Below are 25,134 nucleotides of genomic sequence, written 5' to 3'. Positions count from 1 at the left end.
GGAGCTTTTATTGTACAAAGAAACACGGCTCTATAGCTCCAGATAGTCCGTGAATGCAAGATCTATCAAGTGTTCTCACTAAAAATACCTTCATCACTAATGTTCTATCCGACTGACATTCCTAATTCATTTCGAATGAATCCAATTACGAGAAGCCTGTTACCTGAATCTACCTTAAATTCTATTTTACTGAATTCCGAGTTACATTTTAATTCTAACGTAGCCGTGAAAATGTGGTTTAGACCCTGAAAACCCCGTCGTTAAAATGTAGTTATTTAAACCTTTTTTTTAAATATAATTACTCGTCAGTTGGGAGCTTTTTGTATTGAAAACTCTGTTTCTATCGATTTCTACATCTATACTTCAGTTAATATAACATATTTACAACTGAAGAGCGTCTCAATAGCTTTGAGAGACGTTTGGAAATATGTCAGAAAACTTCTAACTCTACTTTTTGCAGATCAAAGTAAAGTCAAAATTCCGAGTTTAAGGAAATATGTAAATTGACGTATTCAAGGTACGATAAACCAAACCTCTTCAGAGAAGTTTGTAAGCTATTCGAAAATCTCAAAAATGTTACTTAACTTCAGAAATTTTCCGGTGTTGATTAAGTACATAGCGACATTGTAGTTGTAAGGTCTCATTTTAGAGAAATACTATGAATTCCTATCTTTAATAGAATTGCCATTAGCAAACCCAATTGATGAGATCGACAACGTTACTTGTAGTCAAAGACAGAAAATCTGACATGCATTCTTACTTAAGGGTATCGGTTTACCGCGACTTGAGGTCAGACTAGATTTAATCACGGAACGATAAAATCTAGTCCTCAGCTGCATCCAATTATACTGGAAGCTGATGCTAAAATAGTTAGGAAACTTTACTGTGCTATTTGTGACTGCATGTTCAAGGCAAAATTGGTTTCGCGAGTCATATACGAGCCCATGAATGAAACCAAATGACCGGTATATGCCAGGGTGTCACCGTCGACGGAGACGTTTAGGATGACATCATCATCAGTTAGGAAAAGGCTAGGTAGATGATGATGGCATTCTAATCCCAAGCCATTTTGTATAGAAACACGTGTAGTTACCTACCTTACACAACTAAATTATGCCGCATGCTTGCAAGCGTTGCATGGCCCAAAGGATATGCGTGGTGTACTGCGTGATACGCCTACGTACAAAGTTCCTTGATTATACAAGTGTATATGCAAAGGTGAAGTTGGACTTTTGTCTAGCACGTGCGAGAATCTTGTGGGTGTAACTGGTACAAAGCTACCAAGAAGTTGGTGAGATTTCAAATGTCACCTATTTGGTGTGAGCGTTTTTTCTTCTTCCTATCCATTTTATTTGGGGTTGGCAAGTTTATTTGGGATTGGCGAAATATTATGTTTTTCGCTAACATTTCTCTATTGTCAGCAATCATAATATTAACTCTCTTTTTATTCATGTCCTCTTTCAGGCAATCTATCTATATTTATTCGGTCTTGCTCTCTCTCTCAATCCATCCACATTCCCACTTAACACACTCACTGTAGCTTAAACGCACATCACATTACCAAGATCTTCATTTGTTCAAGTTTAGTTAATAGAATCGAATGTTGTTCCGATTATCGATCACGGCGGCTGTTATTGTATAAGCAGATCAGCCAACTGCGCAGGACATATTATAGTGTACAAGCATTTGCGCAGACACAGGTGCACTCCCCATTCCTTCACTCTCATAACCCAATGGGACGGTAATCCGACACGACCGGAGAGAGATCAGGCACAGGACTGACTTGATTGATCATCTTATAATAAATACTTTAAGTATTTGAGCTATATTACATTAAAATTTGGTTAACACACAATATGTTTTCAAACGCAGAATTCCGTTGAAATCTTAAATCCGTTTTAAAAGTAGGTCGTTTGTTTTCTCACGTCTTTTTATTTATATTTCCGACTCTTTCGTATAGTGATGATGATTTAATACATGCGGTAAGGTGTTCCTTGAAATGTTATTTAAATTAACGTAAATATATGCTTGAAATAATGTATCACCAGCCAGGGTTCTTTTTGTAGAAAAATGATACCAATAATTGAATACTTGCATATGCCTGGTATAGAGTTCTACATACTGATATAGAGAAGCTAGCTTCAGCAAGCGGTATTTCCGAGTTTCGTAATAAAGCGTGATAAAACATATAACACAACTTATCCCCATAAACAGGTTTTTAACAAACAAAGCATATTCATTTTTTTTATGTGTAAGAAGAATAAAAAATTACATTCAGCTAACTATCTATGCTTTCATACCTTCATTTGCAAATAGTCTTTACAATTCCACAACTGCATACAGCTAAATACGAACAATATGCGGAATACAAAACTATTTGCATTTAGCGAAAACTCGTCTCTGCAACCGAAACAATTTCTTTGTTCAATTAAATTAAACATAAAACCAAAGAGCTCCATTTCTTAGTTATAAAGTTGCAACACTGGAATCTTGTTTATTTCGGCTGACAACATTTCCCTCCTCTCCTGCATTTTAACGTTTTCTTGCAGAGCCATGTAGGTAACTTAGTTTTACAAAATAAGTTAATTAAATACGCCTTGTTATTTGAAGATATTTCTAGAAGAAAACAAAATACAAGACAGTTTCTAAGGTAATTTTCAAACCAAACGATTGAATGCCCATTCTATTCCTACCTATACATTTATTTTTATTAAATGAAATAATGTTCTGCACCTGTCTACATTAAAATTACAGGGAAATAAACTCAAAAGTTGCAAAAGAAAACTCTTGCTTTCATTCTTGTTTATTCATTGTTTATATTTTTTTTTCAAGGCTGAAGTTAAGATGACATCAACCTAAAAGTATCGTACTAGATACTTAGGGCAATATTTAAAGCTTTAAGCACTTATGAGACCTTACTTAAGTAACATAATGCATATTTTAAGCTCTCATAACTTAAAAAAAAATCCTCGTTGCATAATTGGTAGCCAACAAAACGTCTGAAATGTGACACGTTTCATTGTATTCAGTTTCTTTTGTTTTTCCTCAGCATGAGTTTCACTCATTCCCGCTCATGAATAAACAAACTCTATTTATAAAACCTACGATACACGAGCGTATTCGCTTTCAATGAAAAAAGTATCACGTCGTTTTGTGTAAACTTGGGTTTAGAATGGAAAATTGTGACGATATTTGCGTTTTATAAACTTTTTTATAAACAACTGTTCAGCACTGTATTGCTAACTAACAAACTCTATAATAGACACACGCCCATTAAGCCAGATTCCACTGTTTATAAAAAGCGTATACAGTCTTACCAAACAGTTATTGGGGGCTGTCCTTATAACTGAACGTAACTGGATTGAGGAATTCAGATAGGCAGTCGCACCTTGTAAAATACTATTGTACTGACATGCATCCGGACAGAATAGAAGCCGACTCCAACATAGTTCAGAAAAGCTAGGCAGATTATTTTTCCATACGTAGAACTCAAAATTGTCTTTCCTAGTCTTACTCTTAGACAAAGGCCTAAAGGCCCATTCCGGGCAGGCCTCAGAATTAATTTCTCATAAAGCCAATATACTTAAAAGGAGTTGGCACACGAAGTAGACGACATTTGCAGTGGGTGCTTACCCGTTTTTATTCAGATAAGGCATATTAGCTAATGGCCTTATAGCATCTTGGCTAAGAGTCTAGACCAACGTTTACACAGATATCATTAGGAATTTAGGGAGCGAGTAGACTTTGATACTTACATACTTCTGGATTCGGAAAGCGCAAAATGAGGCCCTTCTGTTATCCTCTAGACTAGACATTAGAGGACTCGCACGCTATAGACGGCCGACAGTTGACTTAAAAGAAATATTTATATTTTTTTAAGAAAATCTTAATTCCATCTTAGTAACAAATACGTCCATATTTTGGTGTTCAGATTTATTAATATGCTCAAATCCCGAGAAAGGACATAGAGGACATCTTATTTCAGACTAAGTACATAGGCTCATGATGTAGCCATCTACAAAATGGGAGAAAGTCTGCGTGAAAAGCTAGATTCTACCCTCATAAAATATTCTGGTATGTTAGTAAGCTAGTTCCCAAGAAATCCAACTAGGTACAAAGGGTCGTATGATAGTCCTAATCTACAAAAGCACTAAAAAATAGGTATAGGGATCTATAAGATATTCGAAATTGAATAGTACCCATCTTTTATGAATGTAAGTACCTAACATTTTATTATTACATACCTTATTCATCTGTAAGCTTTTTATTTACGTATTTTCACAAAGAAAAGTTGTAATATTTTTAAGGAATTTCGAGACGTTTTGTGGATAACAAAGCAGTTGTCTGAATTGTTAGACCGTTTCGGTTTCAATTGAATGCTGTCAGACTTTGTTAGAAAATTGCAGTTGAATTTAAAAGAATATTATCTGTTATGGAGACAGGATATTCCTTTTACCGTCCAATGAATGCTGAAGTTACAAACTGTGAAGCTTCATGTGAATAATAAGATTCTATCTATTACATTGAAAGCCGTTTATAGATGTCGTATGTAGCGAAACATAACTATGTATTAGTCTGTTCTCAAATATATTTTATACTGACACAAAACGAGAGATTATTGCTTTTGTTGCTGTCAACAAGCCAACATAACATCAATCTAATAGGAAATAAACCAAAGTCATTACTTATTTCAAAAGACACTCTCAATTCCAATTCCATCGAAGATTAAATTTTTCGAAAACTTTTTTCTTTTAAAAGAAAAGCGATGACTTCTGCACAGCAATCAAAGTTCCAAAACAAATTATCTGGAGATTTCCCCAACAATCAGAGAACGCCCCAGATGTAATTTTGCGGAAGACTACTGGAAGTGACAAGACAATGAGAGTTGATAGAGAGATGGGGCTATACTTATATGTAGTTCATTGTTCTCGGGTCTTACATTCGTCTTCTTTGTCTGTGGAGCGCAGTTCTGTAACTGAGCATTTCTGTAAATTGTTATAGCTGTGTTTTTAGGTACTTACAAATTATCGATCAAAGGTGATGCGAATACGATACGTAATCACGTTTCTTTTACATAATTTTAAATAGCTGTTATAAGAAGAAATATTGTTATTTATTCGAATTTTATCATTGTTGAAATAATTTTAAGAGAATATGCATTATGACATGACAATTGTAGTTATGTTTGTCAGTCCTATAGCACCTATGAATTATTTCGATTGTAAAGGAGTCCAGTCGAATTATGTAATGATATCCTGCAACTAGATAAAAGTCAAGTTGCCTTTTATTTTTAGAGATTTTACAGCCACTTCACATAAAATTTCATAATGATGCACAAATTATTATACCACAAAATACCAGAGAAGCATCTACTTTATCATAATCAAAGCGGTCTCGAATATCGTGTGGCATCGTTAAAGCTTTGTCAACTAGACTTTATGCACAGTCATTTATTTTAACCAGAATGCTATGCGATAGGCTTATCTCGTAGCGAGGGATTTTCACTAAACAGTTTATATTTCCTTACACGGGAATTTAGAGGTGGATTTTAGGAAAATTGTAGGTCACTTTCCTGTCTTATTTTTATTAATGTGAAGTTAAAGTTTGAGGTAGAGGAAGTTTTGTTTAGAATTGTTAAACGACTGCTATCATCGGTAATCATTATTATCTACCGTTATAAATGTTATGTAGAGTGACTTTGTTTGCTTTTGCACTAAAACTGCTGAAAAAATTAAGACATTTGCTAGATTGTACCTTGGAAAAGAAGAAAATACACTTCCTATCTGTGTGTTTTTTTTTTAATTATTAATTGAATACCTCTGTTGAAATGTTTTACCTATATAAAAATAACCTCGCACCTAATATGCCTGTGTTGTGCTTTCCTCATTATGCTTCTCTCGAAGATTTTTATTAAAATATTGTCTCTCACATCGGCCTTAAGAGGCAGTTACAAAATATGCGATCTACGATAGCATGAAGTTTTAGCATATCGCCAACGGTTCAATATTCTAATGCGATATTTTATGAAAATATTATACCGAGATCCTCGCCATTAGAAAATCGATTACACTGCTTGACATTTCTATAAATTGGAAATTTTCCTACAAGGTTTGACGCAAATATAACCCGATGAAATAGTAATATGCGCTTAAATTCATTTTTTTACATCTTCCAAGCTATCATCATTCTTGGAGTCTGATCTGATGTTTTCAGAAAGATTCTTTAATAAAGAAAACTGGCCCCATTTTCTTTCAATCAAGCGGAATTGGATACTCTTTGATATTCCATCCCAAGAAGTATACATAATGTTGCACGTTCGAGATAAATGCTTCATCTTCATAAATGGGTATAAAGAAATCTATCATACACTAAACATCCGACCAGACAGCACCCGGCGGCATATTTACCTAAGTAGGTAAACCTTAACCTGAAGATTACGACAGAACTAGACTATCACAGACCTACACAGAGGTACATTAGACCTACTTTATAAGTGTAGAGTACATACATGAACACGGTCTTCATATGAATGTGCATAAGCTTATGCATGGGACATGTGTGCATTAAAACTACGTTGAAAGTAAGCATGTCTCTGGTATGCGAAGCGTAATTTGTACGTTTTCAGACGCATAAAGCATTTTACGTGTGTATGGTATTAAATCGAGAAAGCTCCCATTTCTTATCTGCACTTTGTATCTGGGCTTGTTTTTAAAGCTACAGAAGCCTACATTACCTAATTACTATAGCTTATACGTTTTAAAATATCAATTTAACACTGAACACTTAACTTAAGTGGCAAATCAAATAAACACAAAACAAAACCTTTATTCATTTAGAAAGGTTACTTCCAAATAATACAATTTGGGCGCTCATCTGCCAAAAGAATGCACCATCACTTCATTAGACTGCATTTGTAATGACCTCGCTCACTAATCTTTGCACATCGTTTGTACACTACATTATGTTCAAACGTAGTTTTAATGACTCTGCTATAAAGAACGGCACAAAGAAAGCTGTTATTTGAATTTAAATGATGGTTTGTTTTGAGTTACATTAAAAAGTAGGTTACATTTTTGTAACCTACTTTTTTGTCTTAATTGTACTTTAAATCTTTAGGATTTTGCAGTAATAGACTTGTCTTTAATATTATCTACAACATTAATACAAAATATTATAACTAACATAGGTGTTTTCCAATGTTTCAAAGCCGGAAAAACAGACAGTGTTACTATCCGTCTGTCACGCTTTCACCCCAAACTATTTAAATGAAATTCGGTAGAGAGTCAAAAGAATGAACATAGGGTTGGAAGTAGTTTCCTCAAGAAGTGGGTGGAACAACAAAGGTAGGTAGATAATATACCAATCATGTAAATAATATATCAATATTATGTATGGGTGATACATGTATGAGTGGGCCCACCTGAGGCAAATACCCAAGAAATAACATAAGGTGTAACATATAAAATTGAAATATTGTTTACAGATTACATTCCACATGAAAATGGAACCCTTTTAACAAATGTACCGAATCAGAATAATGTTTTATCGCCAAAAATGATTTCATATTACTTTTACGAGTCTGTGAGCTTTACGAGCTCGTAAAATTCGTTGTTTCGTTATTAATTTTAAGATTTTTTGAACAAGGTATGTACCAATATGGTGTTATAAGCATCTGATTAGTGGTAGAAGGAAGAAATTATGTTTTTTTTTACAATTGCTTTAATTAAAAAATAATTGGGTTATCGTCAGTTGCACAAAGCTCCATTAAAGTTAAAGCTTCTTTAAATCCATTGCTGACTCTTTTTCGACGAGCTTTTTGCAACTGGCGGTAAGTGTTTAGACGTTAGGGTGTGATTATGTTTAAATAAAGCTGACTTTTAAACTAAAAATCTGCTAACAAAGTGATAAAAAAATCCATAAGACTTCCAAATGGTAGAAGTTTTGAAAAAAACTTGTGGTCTAGCAGTAAATTGGTCTTGAAAATCTCCAGAAACCGTGATAAAGTCGTTTCAACAAAGTTGTAACTAACTAAGAATAACGTTGCCAATTATAGGAGTTTGTGAGAGTTCCCATTCAAATATACTATACAGTAGCTGCAATTAAATTGTTAATACCAAAAGTTGTCCAGTAATTTTGGAGATTAGAATCGAATTATGTACTAACTGCTTTAGGTACTGTTAATGTCTTAACACTTACTTTATACTTACTTACGAAATAGGACTTCATTTTCTTGAAAGTAAAGAAGGAGTTTGAAACTTTTTGTAAATGTGATGGCTATCAATAAGTGAATGGATTTGAAAGACACACTGTCTTTGGGTACATTTTCAGACCAATTATGGGCATTTATTTTTTGCTTTAACTTGACTCGTATAAATATAAAGGCCATTTTTAGAAAAACGTGGACCTGTCAAATAAAATACAATTTTAACGCATTTCATTCCACTCTGCTATCAATTCTTATTCCTATCACAACGTGAACGACCCAATAATTATGACAAATGTTCCGCAACGCTGACAATCCGCGTATCTACTTGGACCAGTCTGTCATAATGTTTTCGACACGTCCACTCGTCCGTAACACCCTGTAGCTACGTCAGTACAATGGTCAACCTACGTAATATTTCTGTTTTTGACACCACCCTGTTTACGTGAACAAATCTATTGTGAATTTGATTTGAATTGACAGACAGTGGTTGCGTTCGTTGGTCGAACAATTGTGTTAGTGACGTTCGTGGCTATCAATTTTTATGAAGGAAAATTGCGATTGTTTCTATGTGATTAAATGCCAGTTTCTTTTACAGCCAATGTTACCTTATTAACTATAACACATAGCTATTACTGATGCATATCATCATTGATTTCTCTACATTGTGGAGTAGGTATGTTTACAGTACTCGCGCTATAAATCTGGCGTTCCGAAATTCGTTCCTAGTGACTTTACGATACTCAAACACGATAAAAACACTGCAGCTTTCGCGCAAGGCATTGAAAGGCTAACTAATCGAAAAAAATGTTATTTTATGAGAATCCTTGCACCCTAGCGGGATTTTCATACACAATACGAGGGCCAAAATAACTGTCGCGCGGTTTGAAATGTCTTACTTTGCACCGGTCAATTGTTTTTCTTAGTTTGAACATCTCCAAGTTTGAAAGCTTAGACTGTATGCAATTCATAGTGTTCTTTGTAAAGACTGATCAATGTAGTCCAAGGCTTTGGTCCACATATATCATTTATACAATATAATATAAGTCCACACGGCTTACCATGGCTTTGGAGGGACAGAAACGTCTCTGTATGAAATGGATGGTCATCCAAGGAGGTATGGAGGTTTATCTTGATCGATCGACCTTTGCAGTTAATTCCTAGAGGTCTTTATTTTGTTTATATGTTATGTTGTTTAGTACTATTTCCAGTATATAAAAAAAAATGCTTTCTTTGATGCCGCTTCTGAGAAATGAGGCATAAATATTATAAAGCTGAAGAGTTTGTTTGCTTGCTTGAACGAGCTTATCTTAGAAACTAAAAGACCGATTCGACTACTTATCGAGTAAGGCTGAAGGCAAATTTTATTTCGGTGCTAAGAGAAGTTTCTACGTGACAAGAGTGAAAGCATTGGCAGAAGCTAGTACTATATACCTACAAATACATATGTTGGCAAAACAATTAAGTGTAGAATCCACTGGTGCATTCCTGAAATTGTACAACTTCTAAATTGTAAGGTATATCTAGAACACGTGCCAACTTCCAGTGTTGGTCAGTTTGAGCTCAGCTGGTGTCAACATAAATGACAGCTCATTTCATAAGCAAGAGAATCTGTATGAAAATTTCACCCTTAATTAACGTTTGCGGAAAGGTAAGAAAATAAAGGAAATAAACTTCTTTAGTATCAACATTTTCTCATGCTGGTGGGAAAAGATTGTAAGTCCATTCTAGAGGAAGTCCAAGATGTAATTAAGGAAATATTTAATTAACGACATTAGCAAGACGGTTTAAGAAATGTAAAAAAACTTGGTCCGAATGGAATCCTTACTCAATGCGAAAGTAACTCTCTCTATATGGTACTTTCAATCCTAAACTACTGAACACATTTAAATAAAATTTGGTACAGCAATACTCTGGAGCGTGACAACAACACAGGCTACTTTTACGCAACTAGACTACAGGAGCAGGAAATAGCTACAAAAAATAATAACCTTTAAACCTAACCAAAACATATTGTATCAGCGCCAATTTCCGCAGTAAAAATTACCAACAGAAAATCAGACACCCAAAAGCCGAAAAAGCGAAACATAAAACATGAAAAAAGCCAACCCAATTCCGATGTCAAATTATTAACTTTTCACAGCACAGCGTTTAATACAATTTATACAAAGGAACTGGCTTTCAATAAGTGTGCTGCAGACTGTAAACTTTTCGTCGGCCAATAGTTTTTTGGGCTCATAAATCAGTATGAAGATGAATGGTAGTGCGCATGTTGCAAGGATCAATTATTTAGCTGGTATCAGACTTACTGAAAACTTTGATTGAATCCACGATTTCCTTTAAAAAACATGGCCAACCGTCATAGTCAAAATCGTAAGGTATTTATTTAAAATAGGCTTTTACAGGCTCCAGTGAAACGTCAAACTAGTTGCACGGTTCCAAAAAGTTGGTCTCAGAAGAGCCGGCAAGAAACTCCATGGACACTCTTTTTGAGACGGTAATATGTCCTCACACTCGGTTACATAGCAATAGTAGGCTGATAAAGTTGTACATTGCAAATGGAACTCTATATATTACAAAAATGAACATCGGGTCAAACTATCAGCCGACTTTTTAGTCTTCAGTGTGCTGGTACTAAAGGGTGGCACAGGCTTCAATTTAATTTGTCACCGCCACATATCCGATTGCTGATCGATTGGCTTGATTTATTTATCAAGGCCTTTTATGTAATTTGCTTAGTAAGAAAATGTAATTTATTGTGACAATCGCAGTAATATATTGCTAGGAATTCCTTTTAGAAACAACTCGTAATGCGTCCGCCTTTTATGTCGTCAAGCTTTTGTGTTCATATTTTGGGATTACAAGTGCCAAACTGTTATTGGTGTATTCTGGTTATTGGCTGTTTGTCACGAAATACTTATTACAAAACAAAATCCTCCACCGCTCGTGGTTAGTTCGTCTATTCACAATTAACTCAGAAACTGCTGCACGTAAGATTCATGACAAAGGGTATCGCTAAGTATACTAACTGACTGAACCTTTACAGGTAAAAGAATATGTAGTAACAATATCTAATGTTATCTACAAGAAAAAACATAAATCGTACATTGGCTTTGACTTATCATCATCATATGAAAAGTATTCATTTTATGTGAGATATGTCTGTGAATTTTATAAAGAAATAAAAAAGCTTTAAATTTTAAAGGCTTGTGGATATAATGTGCAATGATTTGTGTTGGACTGTGATGGGATATATATGAAGTCACACATAAAATTCGAATTTAAAAGTTGCATAATGCAGACAGAAAGTTCCAACTAAGAAGATTTTCTGATTATAGGAGATTATATGATTGTATGTGATTATTAGATATCTAAATTCTTTCGCTAAAATAACATATCTACTTATACAATTACGGTAAACACTGACAATTGATATGTCGTTAACGTAAATCTAAGCTATTAAGTGACAGGACAGCATTACACTTATTTCAACAAAAGGCAACAATTTGATTTTACAACGTCCCAAATTGTTTAAGCGACAAAGAGAACAGTGGCCCAAAACAATTACATTGTTCAAGTAACATGATTCCCGGGTAATATACAAAATGGCGGAATTAAGCCTGAGTTATATTTATTTGTAGTTTCAATGGATATGATAATTGGATCTTTAGTGAACATAATCTTGGATAAGTTTTAACTGTTTTGTAAAAAGTATACTTTTTAAGCAATGTTCAGATGTTTTTAACAGTTGAACCAAAAGTCAAGGATCAATCGCGAAGCCGCTCTTTTTAATAGCGTGCTATCGTACATACAAAAGATAGAGAGTACATTTCATAACCTTAACATAGATTTTTGCACTACATGAAATACTCTTATTTTAATTAAAAGGTCGTGTTTCATGGCACCCCTAATCGGATAAGGTTAACATTATTAGATTTTTTTAAACCACACAAAAAAGGAGCCCCGTGACATGTCAAGAAATTATCGAGCATTTTATTAAGTTAGCAAAATCTACGATATAACGATAATTGACGTTATAGTCTGTCACTTCATCTTGTATCTATAAAAAAAAAAACACTAGCGATATATCCGAAACAGAGCCGGCAACAGATTTTCCGCTGTCATAAAAATCCTGATTGATTCACGTCAATATTTGAAAAATTAAGGAAAATAAGGATAAAGTAACGTGTGTGTGTGTGAGGATATTTTTGAGTTCCATTTATATGCAACACAGACTAATTGGACAAAAGTATCCAAAGTAATTCTTAAGGTAAATATAATGCATACAATATGTGACATTACAAATGCGGCTAAACTGATGTGACCACTGATCATTGTGGAGGAAAACATTTCACTAACAATGGAACAGTCTAGAGTCTAGACCCGAGAAACAATTGACGGAGGCAACAGAGAATCTTTGAGATTCTCTCTCCATTCAAATCTCCTATAACATGCTAATATCCCCAAATATCCCAAAATACCCAATACTAAATAAACACGACCCTCTTCCTTAACCCGTTACAGAAAACGATTAAATGGAGATTTCGCCCTAATAACCTCTTGATGAAGGAAAATAATGATCCCAATGTGCTGTCATTAGGGAATAACATATTATATGCTTTTCTCGCCTTTCTATATCGCCTTTTACGACCGCCATATAAAATAATCTAAGTGGATGTGCGTCTTATGTTAGTTTGTTTAGTAGTATGGCCGGACGGTGGTAATAAAATTGCCTTTGCGTAGCGTAGCGTAGTGGGGTGCTTGCAACGGTAATCCGTTGGGTTGTTGGTTTGCAGAAATTGAATTCCGCCATGTTTTTATTTGGATTCCTTTTTTAAACGTTTGAGTACGTCTGTTGAATTAGTGGGGCTAGGAACTGTGAGTATGTTACTAGTTTAACAAGTTTGTTGAACAAATATTTTGTTCTAACAGGAGTTGTCAACTTTTTATCGTTTCAAAATCTTGGGTTGCCTTCTCAAGATACAACATTGTTGTTAGTCTGAAAGTTACTGTCCATTTTTTATTGTGCTTGTGAGAAGCCTAATAATTATAAGTTTGATATCATCAATTATTTTAGACGTTCAACGTATTTTCTTCTTCATTAACGGTACCGGTAGTTTCTTCAATTTATTTTTCATAATAAACTGTGTTCAGTATATATTGTGGAACCTACAATAATAATTATGCCTAAAGCGAAAAGAATGAGGTATCAAAATGTCACAGTTTTAGGTCACAAAAAACATTAGTGCCTTACAAAATTATGAAGACCTAAGTTTATTGTCTTATTTGCTGCCTAACAGAATTTAAGGAACACAAAATAAGGTTAATTATAAATAATGTCCTATTAGCAAAGAATATTTGTATTATAACAAATGGAAGGACGCAACAAAATATGAGCTTTTTTAAAAGAACGGTGAAAGTAATTTCGTGATCCAAAAATAGACTAAAAACAAAGCCCAAAAAATTGGGCTAACAACATTCTAATATTTACGTCACAACATGAAAAGTATAGTTTTTGTCAGAATATAGATTTATCTAGTAAGTACAGCACTCCAATATTGGACAGTACATTTTATGGTACCTCAATAAATCTAATACAAAAAACTAAAAGCAATTTGATAAATTGTCGAATCCAGCCATTACAGGCCGTATCGTGTTTTGAAACAAAATATCGTCAATTTATCTCGGTTTAAGGTAGAATTCCGTGGGTCGCGGCTGACGCAGCCGCGCGCGGCCTACGACAGTCGTCGGCCGCGCGCGACAATAGTCAACCTATGAAAATGTATGGCGCCGCTGCCGTGGTCCGCGACAGTCGCGCGCGGCCGACGAATTTCGTGAGCCGCTCGCGGCTGTACGCATCTCAACATAGTCTAGCGCTATAGAATCTTAGTAAATCCAGAATTGAATTGTTTTCTATTTAGTCGGTAAAACTTCCTTTCGGTTTTCATTACAATTCAAATGCTTTTGAATCAGTATTTGGTACTATCCTTCGTCATTTCTACTTTTTAAAGATAGGGTCGATTGGTAATCTATTTTTATAATACAGCAGCACGTCATCCTCCTCTTCTTCAAGGATATCAATTAGCATGTCGACTAGAGGGGACGGACGAACAAAATCTACTAATTTCAAGACAATGCCGCGCGCGGCTTACGAAATTCGTCGGCCGCGCGCGACTGTCGCGGACTTCGGCAGCGGTGCCATACATTTTCATAGGTTGACTATTGTCGCGCGCGGCCGACAACTGTCGTAAGCCGCGCGCGTCCTACGATGTCGCGATGGACGGAATTCTACCTTTAGAATACATCACTACGCGTCATGGGTCATGCCAATTACATTTTTATTAATGTTTTATTGTTCTTTGATAATAATGATGTACCTACTGTCACTCATCAGGTGCGTTTCCACTCCCGTCATTTGATCACATGATCTTCTTCTATCCGAGACCAATTTAAATCCCACCAAAAACATTAAATGTAAAAAAAATGCCAAGTCTCTCGATGCAGTCTTTCCATCGTAAAAAGTTTTGAGATCTCATAGAAGCCAAGTCCTATTCAAAATATTTTGTAGTTATAAATCAACATTTAGTAATTGTATCAATAGTTTTCTTTATATTATAATTATAGTGACTTGGCAATGAGCACAAGAAGAAACAAATAAAACGGCATATTTGGATTTAATTTTCTTTTGGTTTATCCGTGTCGTCCCAACCGAATTTCGGCAACGGCAGTCAGTCTTAGTGTACTCTCGATTCATTTACTTTCTTAAGCGATGGCCCGTAAGGTATTCTTAATTATTGTATTGGAGCATGTAGTCGGTAGTGACCATCATGATTCACACATAACAAATCTGATCACTGGTCTCGTCAGTAATATTTGCACATAATTCCAGGCAGCAAGCAGCTTTTAATTTGTGCTCATTGCCAAGTCACTATAATTATAATATAAAGAAAACTATTGATACAATTACTAAATGTTGATTTATAACTACAAAATATTTTGAATAGGACTTGGCTTCTATGAGATCTCAAAACTTTTTACGATGGAAAGACTGCATCGAGAGACTTGGCATTTTTTTTACATTTAATGTTTTTGGTGGGATCTCATTTATTTTTTGTAAGTGTATTTCTTCCTTTTTTTCACGTTCCATTACACTATATTTACAATTACTACTATAACAATATATTAATAGGGCTTAAACTTATATATATATATGTATAATAAATAACTAACTAAATAAATATATATCTACTAACTTACAAACTATAACTAGCTAAACTAAACTAAATAACACGTAAAGTTCTCCGAATATCAGTTATCACTACAATATTTTTTAGTTTCGAAATTGTTTTTCATAGACAGGTGGCGCTATCAAATGAAATTTATCGAATTATTTTGAAGTACTACTTAGACTGCGCTTTGTAACGAAACCATAGCGCGATTCAGACAGGTACAACGCCATCTATCGAGCGCGCATACAATATTTATCGCAATACAATGGAGTTTTAGCTTTATTAATTTAATGAATTATGAACTTTATTTATTAATTTGTATTAATGATAGTCTATGTATTACATTTATATTATTCTTTTCTATTCTATGTATGTATTCATCCAATTGAATAGGTACTTAAACAACGAACAAAGTTAACAATGCAGTCAAAATCCATACATAATGTTCTTGCCAAACCGCAAATATAAAATTGTTTTCTATGGCATATTATTTTTTAATGTTTTTATAATTTTTCCTTTATATGTGGCTAATGACCTATCTTGGTGTAAAATTTGAAGTTTCTAAGTCTGCTAGAAGTACCTTAGATTTTTGATGATCTGTCAGTGAATCAGTGAGTCAGTGAGTGACAAAATGGTGTAACTTTGATCGACCGTAACTCCTAAACTATTAATTCAATCGGCATGTAATTTCGAACTTAAGCTTGTTCTAATGCCTACTATTATTCACCGAAAACCTAAACTCCTAGCTTTGTCCACGTCGAAGATATAGGAGGGGCGAAACAGCCGCGAATCGCTTCGAGAAAAGATGGTACGGCCGTGCCCGTTTTGCTCGAGACTTGGCAGGGGCACTGCCGTGCCCCCAGATTTCTTAAGCCTCTTAAACCTGAAGTCTAGCTATCTGTAGATGTTTTGACCCAAAATAATAATTACGTGTAATCACAAAATATTAAAATAATTAGGTATAACATTTATTAGGCTGCGTAAACTAGTTCAACACCTACGGATTTTCGATATCAGATTCAGTTCAACATTGTCTGTTACAATGAAGTACGTTATTGTAATTATTCTCATAGATATACCTACCACAGATTCCCAACAATTCTCAATCACTTCCAGTTAATGAAAACCTACACTCGATTAATACTCGCTACATGAAGCTATTAATTTTACAGCCTATTCGAGTTGCAATCTGACGCACTTACCCCTACGCTTGTATAAAGGTCAGGGAAGCTTTGCTTGTACAATCAGCGTCAAAAGTATTTGAACAAATCAAAATTTTCAAAACTGCTAAACACCTCGTCTTAGATACCTTACCTGAGCATTCATCTACTATTTTTGAAGTTAAGGATGATGAGCAAACTTTGGCGTTTGTGTTCTGAAGAAATGATAACCCTCTACCTTGTTAGGCAGCTTTGAAAATTTTGATTTGTTCAACAACTTTTGACACTGACTGTATCACAGTCTACAGGTATTGTGACGTCATACTCGAACATACGCGATGAAACGAAGGCTAGGTGTTTATTAGAACTGCCGCCAACTTGTCGCCGATAAGTAAGTAGTTTGCTTAGAAAGGACATGAAAATATTTAAAGGTGGGACTTTTAAACGATGACGTGATCTTCATAGGAAATAGTGTAAATATGGCATTATTTCTCGAATAGGTATTTAAAAGCATTTGTGTGCTGTAGGAAAGACTATAAACTTGCAAGTATACTTATGTATTTATATGCAAAAACACTGTATCCCCAAATATCTCTTACTATTAAGGAAGCTCTAAAAATATTGGGTTTTGATATTGAACATTAAACAAATACGGGAATTGAGAAATATAAGAACAATATAAGAAAATCAAATATTTCAACAAATATAAAATCCAGTTATTTATTTGACAGTCCCACATGTCTGGAATCTTAAAAATCAAGTATTTCAACAGTCAACAAATATAAAATCCAGTTATTTATTTGACTCACATGTCTCCTAAAAGTCAACCACCAAACTAAAACAAATGGCTCGTACCATAACGACCCGTAGCCAATAACTATTGGTATGTCGACAATATGGACGCGAAGCTTCGCACTGTCATATTTTTGAGCATTTTTTTATTATTCCTTTGATATTGGTATCGTGGGCGTTGTAGCGTGGGTTCGAGTTCCGCTCATGTTTGATGAATGAGACCTATCGTTTTGTAGTTAAGTATTTACTCTTGACCCTTGTAGAGTAGGGATCTGAGTCAATAGTATGAATTATTGCTTGAAAAGCCTTTGAATGTGAAACTGCTACTTATATAAAAAGCACGGATGAAATAAAAAATATTTTATTCTGTTGCAAACTAGATGTCCTGCAATTAAAAAAACTATCGATGAGATAAAAAAAAAAAAAAACTAATATTCTGAAGTGTAAAATGGTCAATACAGATGATGGTCTCGTTAAAAAATTGCATAGGTATTTCAAACCATTTGATCTTACTAATGACTCTTAACTACTGCATCTAAAACCAGATAGCAAAGTTCACTTTTCCCAGTCCAACTTTAAAGTATAACTAGGAAACTCACTTAAGAAAACTCTATATTGAACTTTTCTTTTTTCCATAAAAAACATACCGTCCAGTCCGGTACGTTACCTGCGAACCTTTTTAATAAAGTTCAGTTGCTTGCGCTCATTAAAAACTTTTCATGAGCGTTTGAATGGGTAAGCTTTCGTATAGATTTTATTTTTGTACTGAGTTTTCTCAGTTCTTTCGATAACGTTTTCTAGATTGAATCGAGAATATATTGTAGGGGTTCACGTAATGAATCCACAACGTTTGTGAAACTGATTTACGTAAACAGAGCTTCTACACCACGACAAATGCTAGGAGTGCCGCAGGGTGCCTACCTCGGCCCGTATGCGGGTGTCGCATAACAAGCACTGCGACTCAATTTAAATGCACAATGATATTTTGTGTCTAGACACTTAATGTTTTGCTGTTGTTTTTAGTTTAATTAAAGTTTTGGTTCAGTTATGAAAACGTTGTGCGGTTTACAGGCTGTTGGGCTTAATTTTATTGCGAATTTGTGTTTGTATTGCTTTAGCTCGTGGTATTAGTTAATTCAAACATTCGTATTTACATGTGTAAGATACCGTAAAAAATAGTATAAAATCTTACTTAAGAGTACTTATTAAACTTTATAACAAAACATTCAAACTCGAACTAAAGAAAAAGCAGCAATAGGATAGAGCTCCATTTTCTATTTGAAGTAAATTCAAAAGATATGAAGAAATGATAAATACTTCCCTACACGCCTCTTGTACGTTAAAACTTAAGTAAAAAATTTTTTTAGTTAATAAGGCTTTTTTTACGTCATGTAAATATGTACATAAACTGAACCTGTTAAAATAATAAATGATTTTAAATATTTACAATATTGCATTCAAGAAAAAAACAAGAAAGTTTGAATAGTAAAAAAATCTATCTAAGGAACCTAATATTAAATATTTTTATTGGCAGTAATGGACTCATCCTCATTGATATTTATAAAGCCGACCTGTCAATACGTTTAGTCAAAACGGCTGATCTTTTTGGGGCAGTCCTTCCTTAAGTGGTTCCCCTCAATCTGCATGAAGTTTGAGCTTTCTGGGTCAAATTTGAATAGCCAATGGGACGTGGGACATCGTAGACTACAGCTGTATGTGAATTATGTCACATAGTTATAGTTGAATGACTTTGCTGGGAGTTCTCATTTGATTTTGATCTTAATTTCATGGATAGTAAGTTGCATAATTATAAATGAAGGACTTATTATTAATGTGAATGACCATATAGGAAATTATTATTTTAATTGAACAGAATGGGAGTTTGAAAGAAAATATGATATCGGCAATATTGGTGATTGGATATATTGTGATCTAGTTAAAACATAAAAAATGAGATTGTAAATTAATGAAAGGATTTCATAAATCAAGGTATACTAAAATTGCCCAAATACTCCATCTAAACCAAACGCCTAATATAAAGGAAAATTGTAACATGCAAGCAAGACTATATCATAATACTTTACTGTGTTTCATACAGACTTTGTTGCTCGTATTATGATGGTAGCGATAGTAATGTAGCGAACTTTAACTCTCCTGCTGCTGAGAATTTTTCAGAATTTACACATTTTACGGACTAGCCAAGATGACTTTAAAATACTTAGCAGGCGCACTTTGGAAGAAACCAACTTTTTGGTGATAAATGATAATAAATAATAATTTGTTTCATAACGAAAAAATGTTGCCGTATCCTACGTTTACTTAAGCTGGTTTTCTATAACCTATCTAGTATCTATACATTGCTTGGCGATTAATAGTTGAATTTTAACATTAGCTCACAGCCTTACAGGCATTTTATCTACATCGTTGACAAATACCATTATGTATCTCATTCTAACCAGTTCTCTCTTCTTCCCCAGATCAAAAATGTTCACCGCACAGCCGAACACGTCGGTCCTCATATACAGTCCCGATGACAACCAGACGGAAAGCGAGTACACGCCATACGAAGAACGCTTGGAGACATACATAGTGCCAGTCCTGTTTGCCATCATCTTCATAGTCGGTGTGCTTGGCAATGGGACCCTGGTTATCGTGTATGTCAGGCACAGGGGCATGAGAAATGCACCGAACACGTAAGTTTACTTGTTTGACAGTGTAATTAATGTAAACGAACAGCTGTAATACGTTTGTCTTCGTTTTTTGGACCCAAAAAAACTCCAAAACTACTGAAGCGATTTGAAAATTATTCCTCTGTTGAGAAGCTAGGTACACTATTCTAGGGTGAAATCAGCTATATCTTATCCAAGTACAGTAGGCTAAGCCAGGTCACAGATAAAACAGTGAGAAACACATAATAATAGTTATAGCTGACTATTCTACGTGGTTTCTTTCACCGTAGATGGATTAAGTGGATCCGTGGAACACAGCCAGTAATTCATAAAACCAATTCTCATTAGCCGTTATATTTTCCCACCTCATCTTTTGCCTATTCTCTGCATTTTCAAAGTTTTGCCCAACTTTTCTTTAGCTAACGAGTTTGTACGGTAACTAGCCAACTTACATCCCTTATAAGCGGTAAACTTCCTTATGGTATGTGAAATTACCGCAAATAAATCTTACCCTATCGAAAGGGCGATGGAAAGTAAAACTTTTGTCTCTTGAAAATGTGAAATATTAGTTTAATTCTATTCTATTTTGAGATTTTGTGGTCCATTGTCTCCAAAGGAAGGAAGGAACCCCATAAATAAATGGTTCTTCAACTAATTAATAATTTATTAGTCCATTCATTTATTGAAGGATTGTTAACCATTATTAGGAAGAGGCATATAAAGCAGAAGAAAATGAAGTTTATTGTCTAAACTCTACTGATGAAGAAAGTTATGATTCGATAAAGACAATCCTTAGCTATTTCATATTGTAAATTGCGGTCATTCTAGCAAACACAAAATATGGTGTCGTTATTGTGGTAACTAGAACATATATTCCTTCAGGCATTTTCTTAACAATTTACGACCAATTTATAAGCCATACAGCCTCCAATATGAAGGCTACTGTGTCACTTGCATATTTCATGCAACTTAACAAGCGTCCGATTACCGATCATCGGATAACGATCTCGTAACATCATTCATCCTCTTGATTGCTCACTGACGTCAGTTTGTAAAACAAGATTATAATGGAGTAAAAGTTATAGAGGATTTTATATCGATGATTTAATGTCACGACCTTCTACAGGTACATATTCTCCTTAGCCCTAGCAGACCTTCTAGTAATCCTGATATGTGTGCCGTTCGTCTCAATAATATACACGCTGGAGTCCTGGCCATGGGGAGAGCTGATCTGCCGTATCTCCGAAGCGGGGAAAGATGTCAGCATCGGAGTATCAGTGTTCACTCTCACGGCATTATCCGCAGAAAGATACTGTGCTATTGTAAATCCCTTTAGAAGACTCCAGGTGAGCAAATTGAAATTTTATTACATTTTGCTATCGATGTTATTGGGGAAAGATGTATTTTTCTCGAAAGAACGATGAGTTTGTGTCCGTCGAAGAATGTAACGGAAAATAGGTGTCTTATTCCGGAACGGTGTCGGTTATAAGGTACCTATTTGAGATTGATCATTGAAAATAAGATTAAGTTTTTAGTAAATATATGTATGTAGAGCCACAAAGAGAAAATACCTGACCTAAAAAAACTTGTTCATTGAAACATAACATGTGCTTATTTTAAGCTGCAACAAAAAAAAATACAAACAAGTGCTTTCTGGGAAAGTCTAATTATAGACATCTTACTAAATACATACTCAACTACATCTTAACAAAATAATAAAGCATTAACTACAAACAAACACGTATAACTAGTTCACAGTTTAATAGCTCACACTACGAAGTTTGACTGACTTGAAGCTTTGTTTTCAGCTCCGCAAACTACCCCTGGTTTGTGCAACTTTCATATGGGCTGCAGCGCTTATCTTCGCGGCACCTGCAGCGCTGTTCTCGAACACAGTGACTGTGCAAATAAGGCCTAATGTCACTATAGTGTATTGCACACCTTTCCCGCTCGGATGGGACAGCTACCCGAAGTAATTTGAACTTTGTTTTCTAGGTCGTAAGATTGGTTTTTGTGTAGTGTTTGCAGGTACGGTGGCTGAGCAATTGGTTTTAGTGTACTAGTTTTGGTATTGATACGGTGATTAGTGGTTTAGCTGGTTACTAATGATCTGTGGTGAGTTTGAATTATCAAATAAATAACAGTTATGCTTTTATTATAACATCTAGCAAAAGTTCTATAAACGTAAAAAAATATAATGAAGTATTTTACCTACCTATATGTCATGCCAAGGAAGTGTCGTGACGAACGCCTGGCTTAAATATGCAAGCAATATTTGTATCCTCTGTTTTTTATAATAGGTACTAAATTATGATCAGGCTCACAATAGCATTAATTTTGAAAATTATTCTTTCTAGGTACATGTCAGTTACTCAGTTCAGATAATAGGATAGAATTCTAGTTATATGAAGATCTTATTAAAACCAAACATACTCCATATTGAGGACTTTAAACATAAGTTATCGTTTTCAGCCTCAAATGAATAGTGACGTGCTTGATTGATATCGATACTCGAAATTGAGCAATCAACCCGCCAACAGTTCGGTTATGTACTAAATACACTTTCTTGTTTAATTACTGCGCGAAATGTTGCCTATTCCAATTAATAGACGTTGTTAGGCGGTAGTTATCGATTGTACATGAATTAATATCAAGAACCATACAGCTACCTAGATACCTAGATGTTTGGGAATAAGATAATTCTTGGTTTTTAAAGGTGAATTTGCTTAACGTTCAAAAACACTCTTTCTTCTCCTGTGTGAGTCAGAAGGTAAAATACAATCACATACCACTAGTAATGCGATAACTTGAAATAATTCAGTATCAATCCATACCTGTCTGTTTAACACTATTCGATCAAATGTATTTTTATCATAAAAACCGAAAATCTGCATAAAAATAACTAAACTTAATTTAAATATTTACAATACACTATCGTGCAAAAAAAACAACACAGCTGTTGTCAAAATTCGATGGCCGAAGCCAAGGTAATAATTTATTCAGCCTCATATGTCAAAGTAGATTGGTCTCGAAATAAAAATGAAACGTCAGGCGCCGATGGAGCAGTTCTGTGTTAACTGTGTTTAAGAGCGCTATTACAAAATCGAATTGCTCAGTTGTAGGTAAATTAGACGATAGCCGGCAGCACTTGCGCATGTGTGCGTCTAGTGAAATACGCAACGCACACCTGCGGACCGCCACGCGGCACAAACAAACTTGAGACTTTGCCACTTTTTTCCGAAATAATTTATTGTTTTTATAGTTTATGAAATATTATTTGTACCGATGAATTTTATAACCTAGAATAGCTCGATTGAGTTACAATAAACAAGTAATCGTTTACAATTTTTAAATTATTTAATCGACAACCAAACTTTTCACCATGTTTATCAATTATAAGTAATTGATTTATAAAAAAACTAAAATCTATAATTCGTCTTCCATGTATTGTATCTTCATTTTCCTGCAACAATGAAAACTAGGAATGTAGATAGTTTATTAAAACAAATATGTCACGTATACCTTTTGCGGGTGACAAAAATACTTACCATATTATTTGTACTGGTATTCAATTGAGTCTGATAGTCTGAATTAAATATGCTTTCATTATCCTGCAAGAATCAAAGAAGTCCAATTACATTATTATGCAACAGCGAAACTAACGACGATGACATTTACGTACATATTTCTTTATAACCAACATCAAAAAGAGAACCCAATCTATAACATTTTCGAATTAGAATATCATGGCCTAATACTTATGTATATTACATTTCAATCAGATCATTATAACTAATAAATAAAATAAAACTCACTAGTATCAAAACGTGTTAGATGCGTAGGTTGCGCTATATTTTCGAACTCCGGCGAGTTTACGCGGCGCAACAGCGAGCGATACGTCCCTCCTCGGTAAGCGCCTGGCGCTGACTAAAGTTGAACACCGCGCGTCACAAGATTTATATTGATTTTGCATTGCAAACAAAAATTATTTTAAAATATTGTTTTACTTTTAAATAGACCAATTTTTTTCAAGCTTTATAACAATACCACCTTAATTATTAAATGTTTTTTATTTGAATTTGGATTATACTTTCATAGATAAAAAATATAGTTTCGTACGGAAAATTGTCAGTAACTCTCAGTTTTATAGAATTATTTTTGGTGTAATACTGTATGAATTGTAATAAATTGATTTAAACACTTCCAAGTACAAGATATAGTTGTATCTTGAACATTTTTATAAATGGTTAAATTGCTATATCCTCGGAGTACCGAAGCATCAAAAGATACCCAAAAGCAACATTTTATGAAACATCCTTTGCAGAGACAAAGATTTTACTGATGTACGTGGACAAATTAAAATATTTATTTAATACACTTTCAAGATAAATGATCAAACTTTCTGAATCTTATTTTTGTTTTTTTATTGTGACTATATCCAAAGCATCAAAACTCGTATAAAACGTTTAAATTCGCGAAAATTTGTGATAGCCCTCTTAATAATAAATAGTTATTATTTGGGGATTCAGGTGTCGAGTATAAAAAGTGTCATTGAACTGAACTTTTAAAGCAATTTTTTGTCTACATCGCGTGTCATACATAACCTTATGGAATAAGTTATTTGGAATAAAATATATGAAAAAAAGTTTTGGTACACCTAGACTGCGTCATTGCTTGTTAGGATTCGGAGCTAACAATTTAAAAGGTCATTGTGAAAAACCCATCGTTACTGTAAATCGATTCCTGGTACAGAGATCAAATCAAATATATAGATAGCCTGAGGCTTTTATAATATTGTTCAGTCGGAAATCATGAAAAGCAAGTAATACCACAAACTATTATGTTATCTATTACCTAATAACACTGATAAATCCTGGAAACAATACACTGCATTGCATCCGAAAGCCCTCTCTATCGAACATAAGCTGCTCTCGCTTCGCCACATTTGAATTTGTGAAGCACATTGCATGTTCTTCTGTAATTTATTAACTATACACTCGGGAGCAGTAAATCCGGGTCAGTTACGAAGATGTTAATAAATTGTAAATTGTTGAACGTTTGCTTTCGAGTAGGTATGTGAG

At 34.4% G+C, this 25,134-nt stretch overlaps 1 protein-coding gene across 2 annotated transcripts in view; it reads left to right on the top strand.

Moving 5' to 3' along the window:
- Nucleotides 1-25,134, top strand: part of LOC110379197 (neuropeptide CCHamide-2 receptor) — a 90,449-nt gene that overhangs the window by 53,759 nt on the left and 11,556 nt on the right. For both annotated transcript variants that reach the window (XM_064039221.1, XM_064039220.1), the window contains exons 2-4: nt 19,862-20,077; nt 21,180-21,399; nt 21,862-22,025. In XM_064039221.1, the coding sequence (XP_063895291.1) occupies nt 19,869-20,077; nt 21,180-21,399; nt 21,862-22,025 (593 nt within the window). In that variant the 5' untranslated portion in view covers nt 19,862-19,868. The remainder of the gene's footprint in view (nt 1-19,861; nt 20,078-21,179; nt 21,400-21,861; nt 22,026-25,134) is intronic.

The sequence above is a fragment of the Helicoverpa armigera genome, chromosome 18, assembly GCF_030705265.1.
Source record: "Helicoverpa armigera isolate CAAS_96S chromosome 18, ASM3070526v1, whole genome shotgun sequence".
Taxonomy (NCBI): domain Eukaryota; kingdom Metazoa; phylum Arthropoda; class Insecta; order Lepidoptera; family Noctuidae; genus Helicoverpa; species Helicoverpa armigera.
Note: the sequence above shows the minus strand (reverse complement) of the source record. Positions and strands in the feature narration are given on the sequence as shown.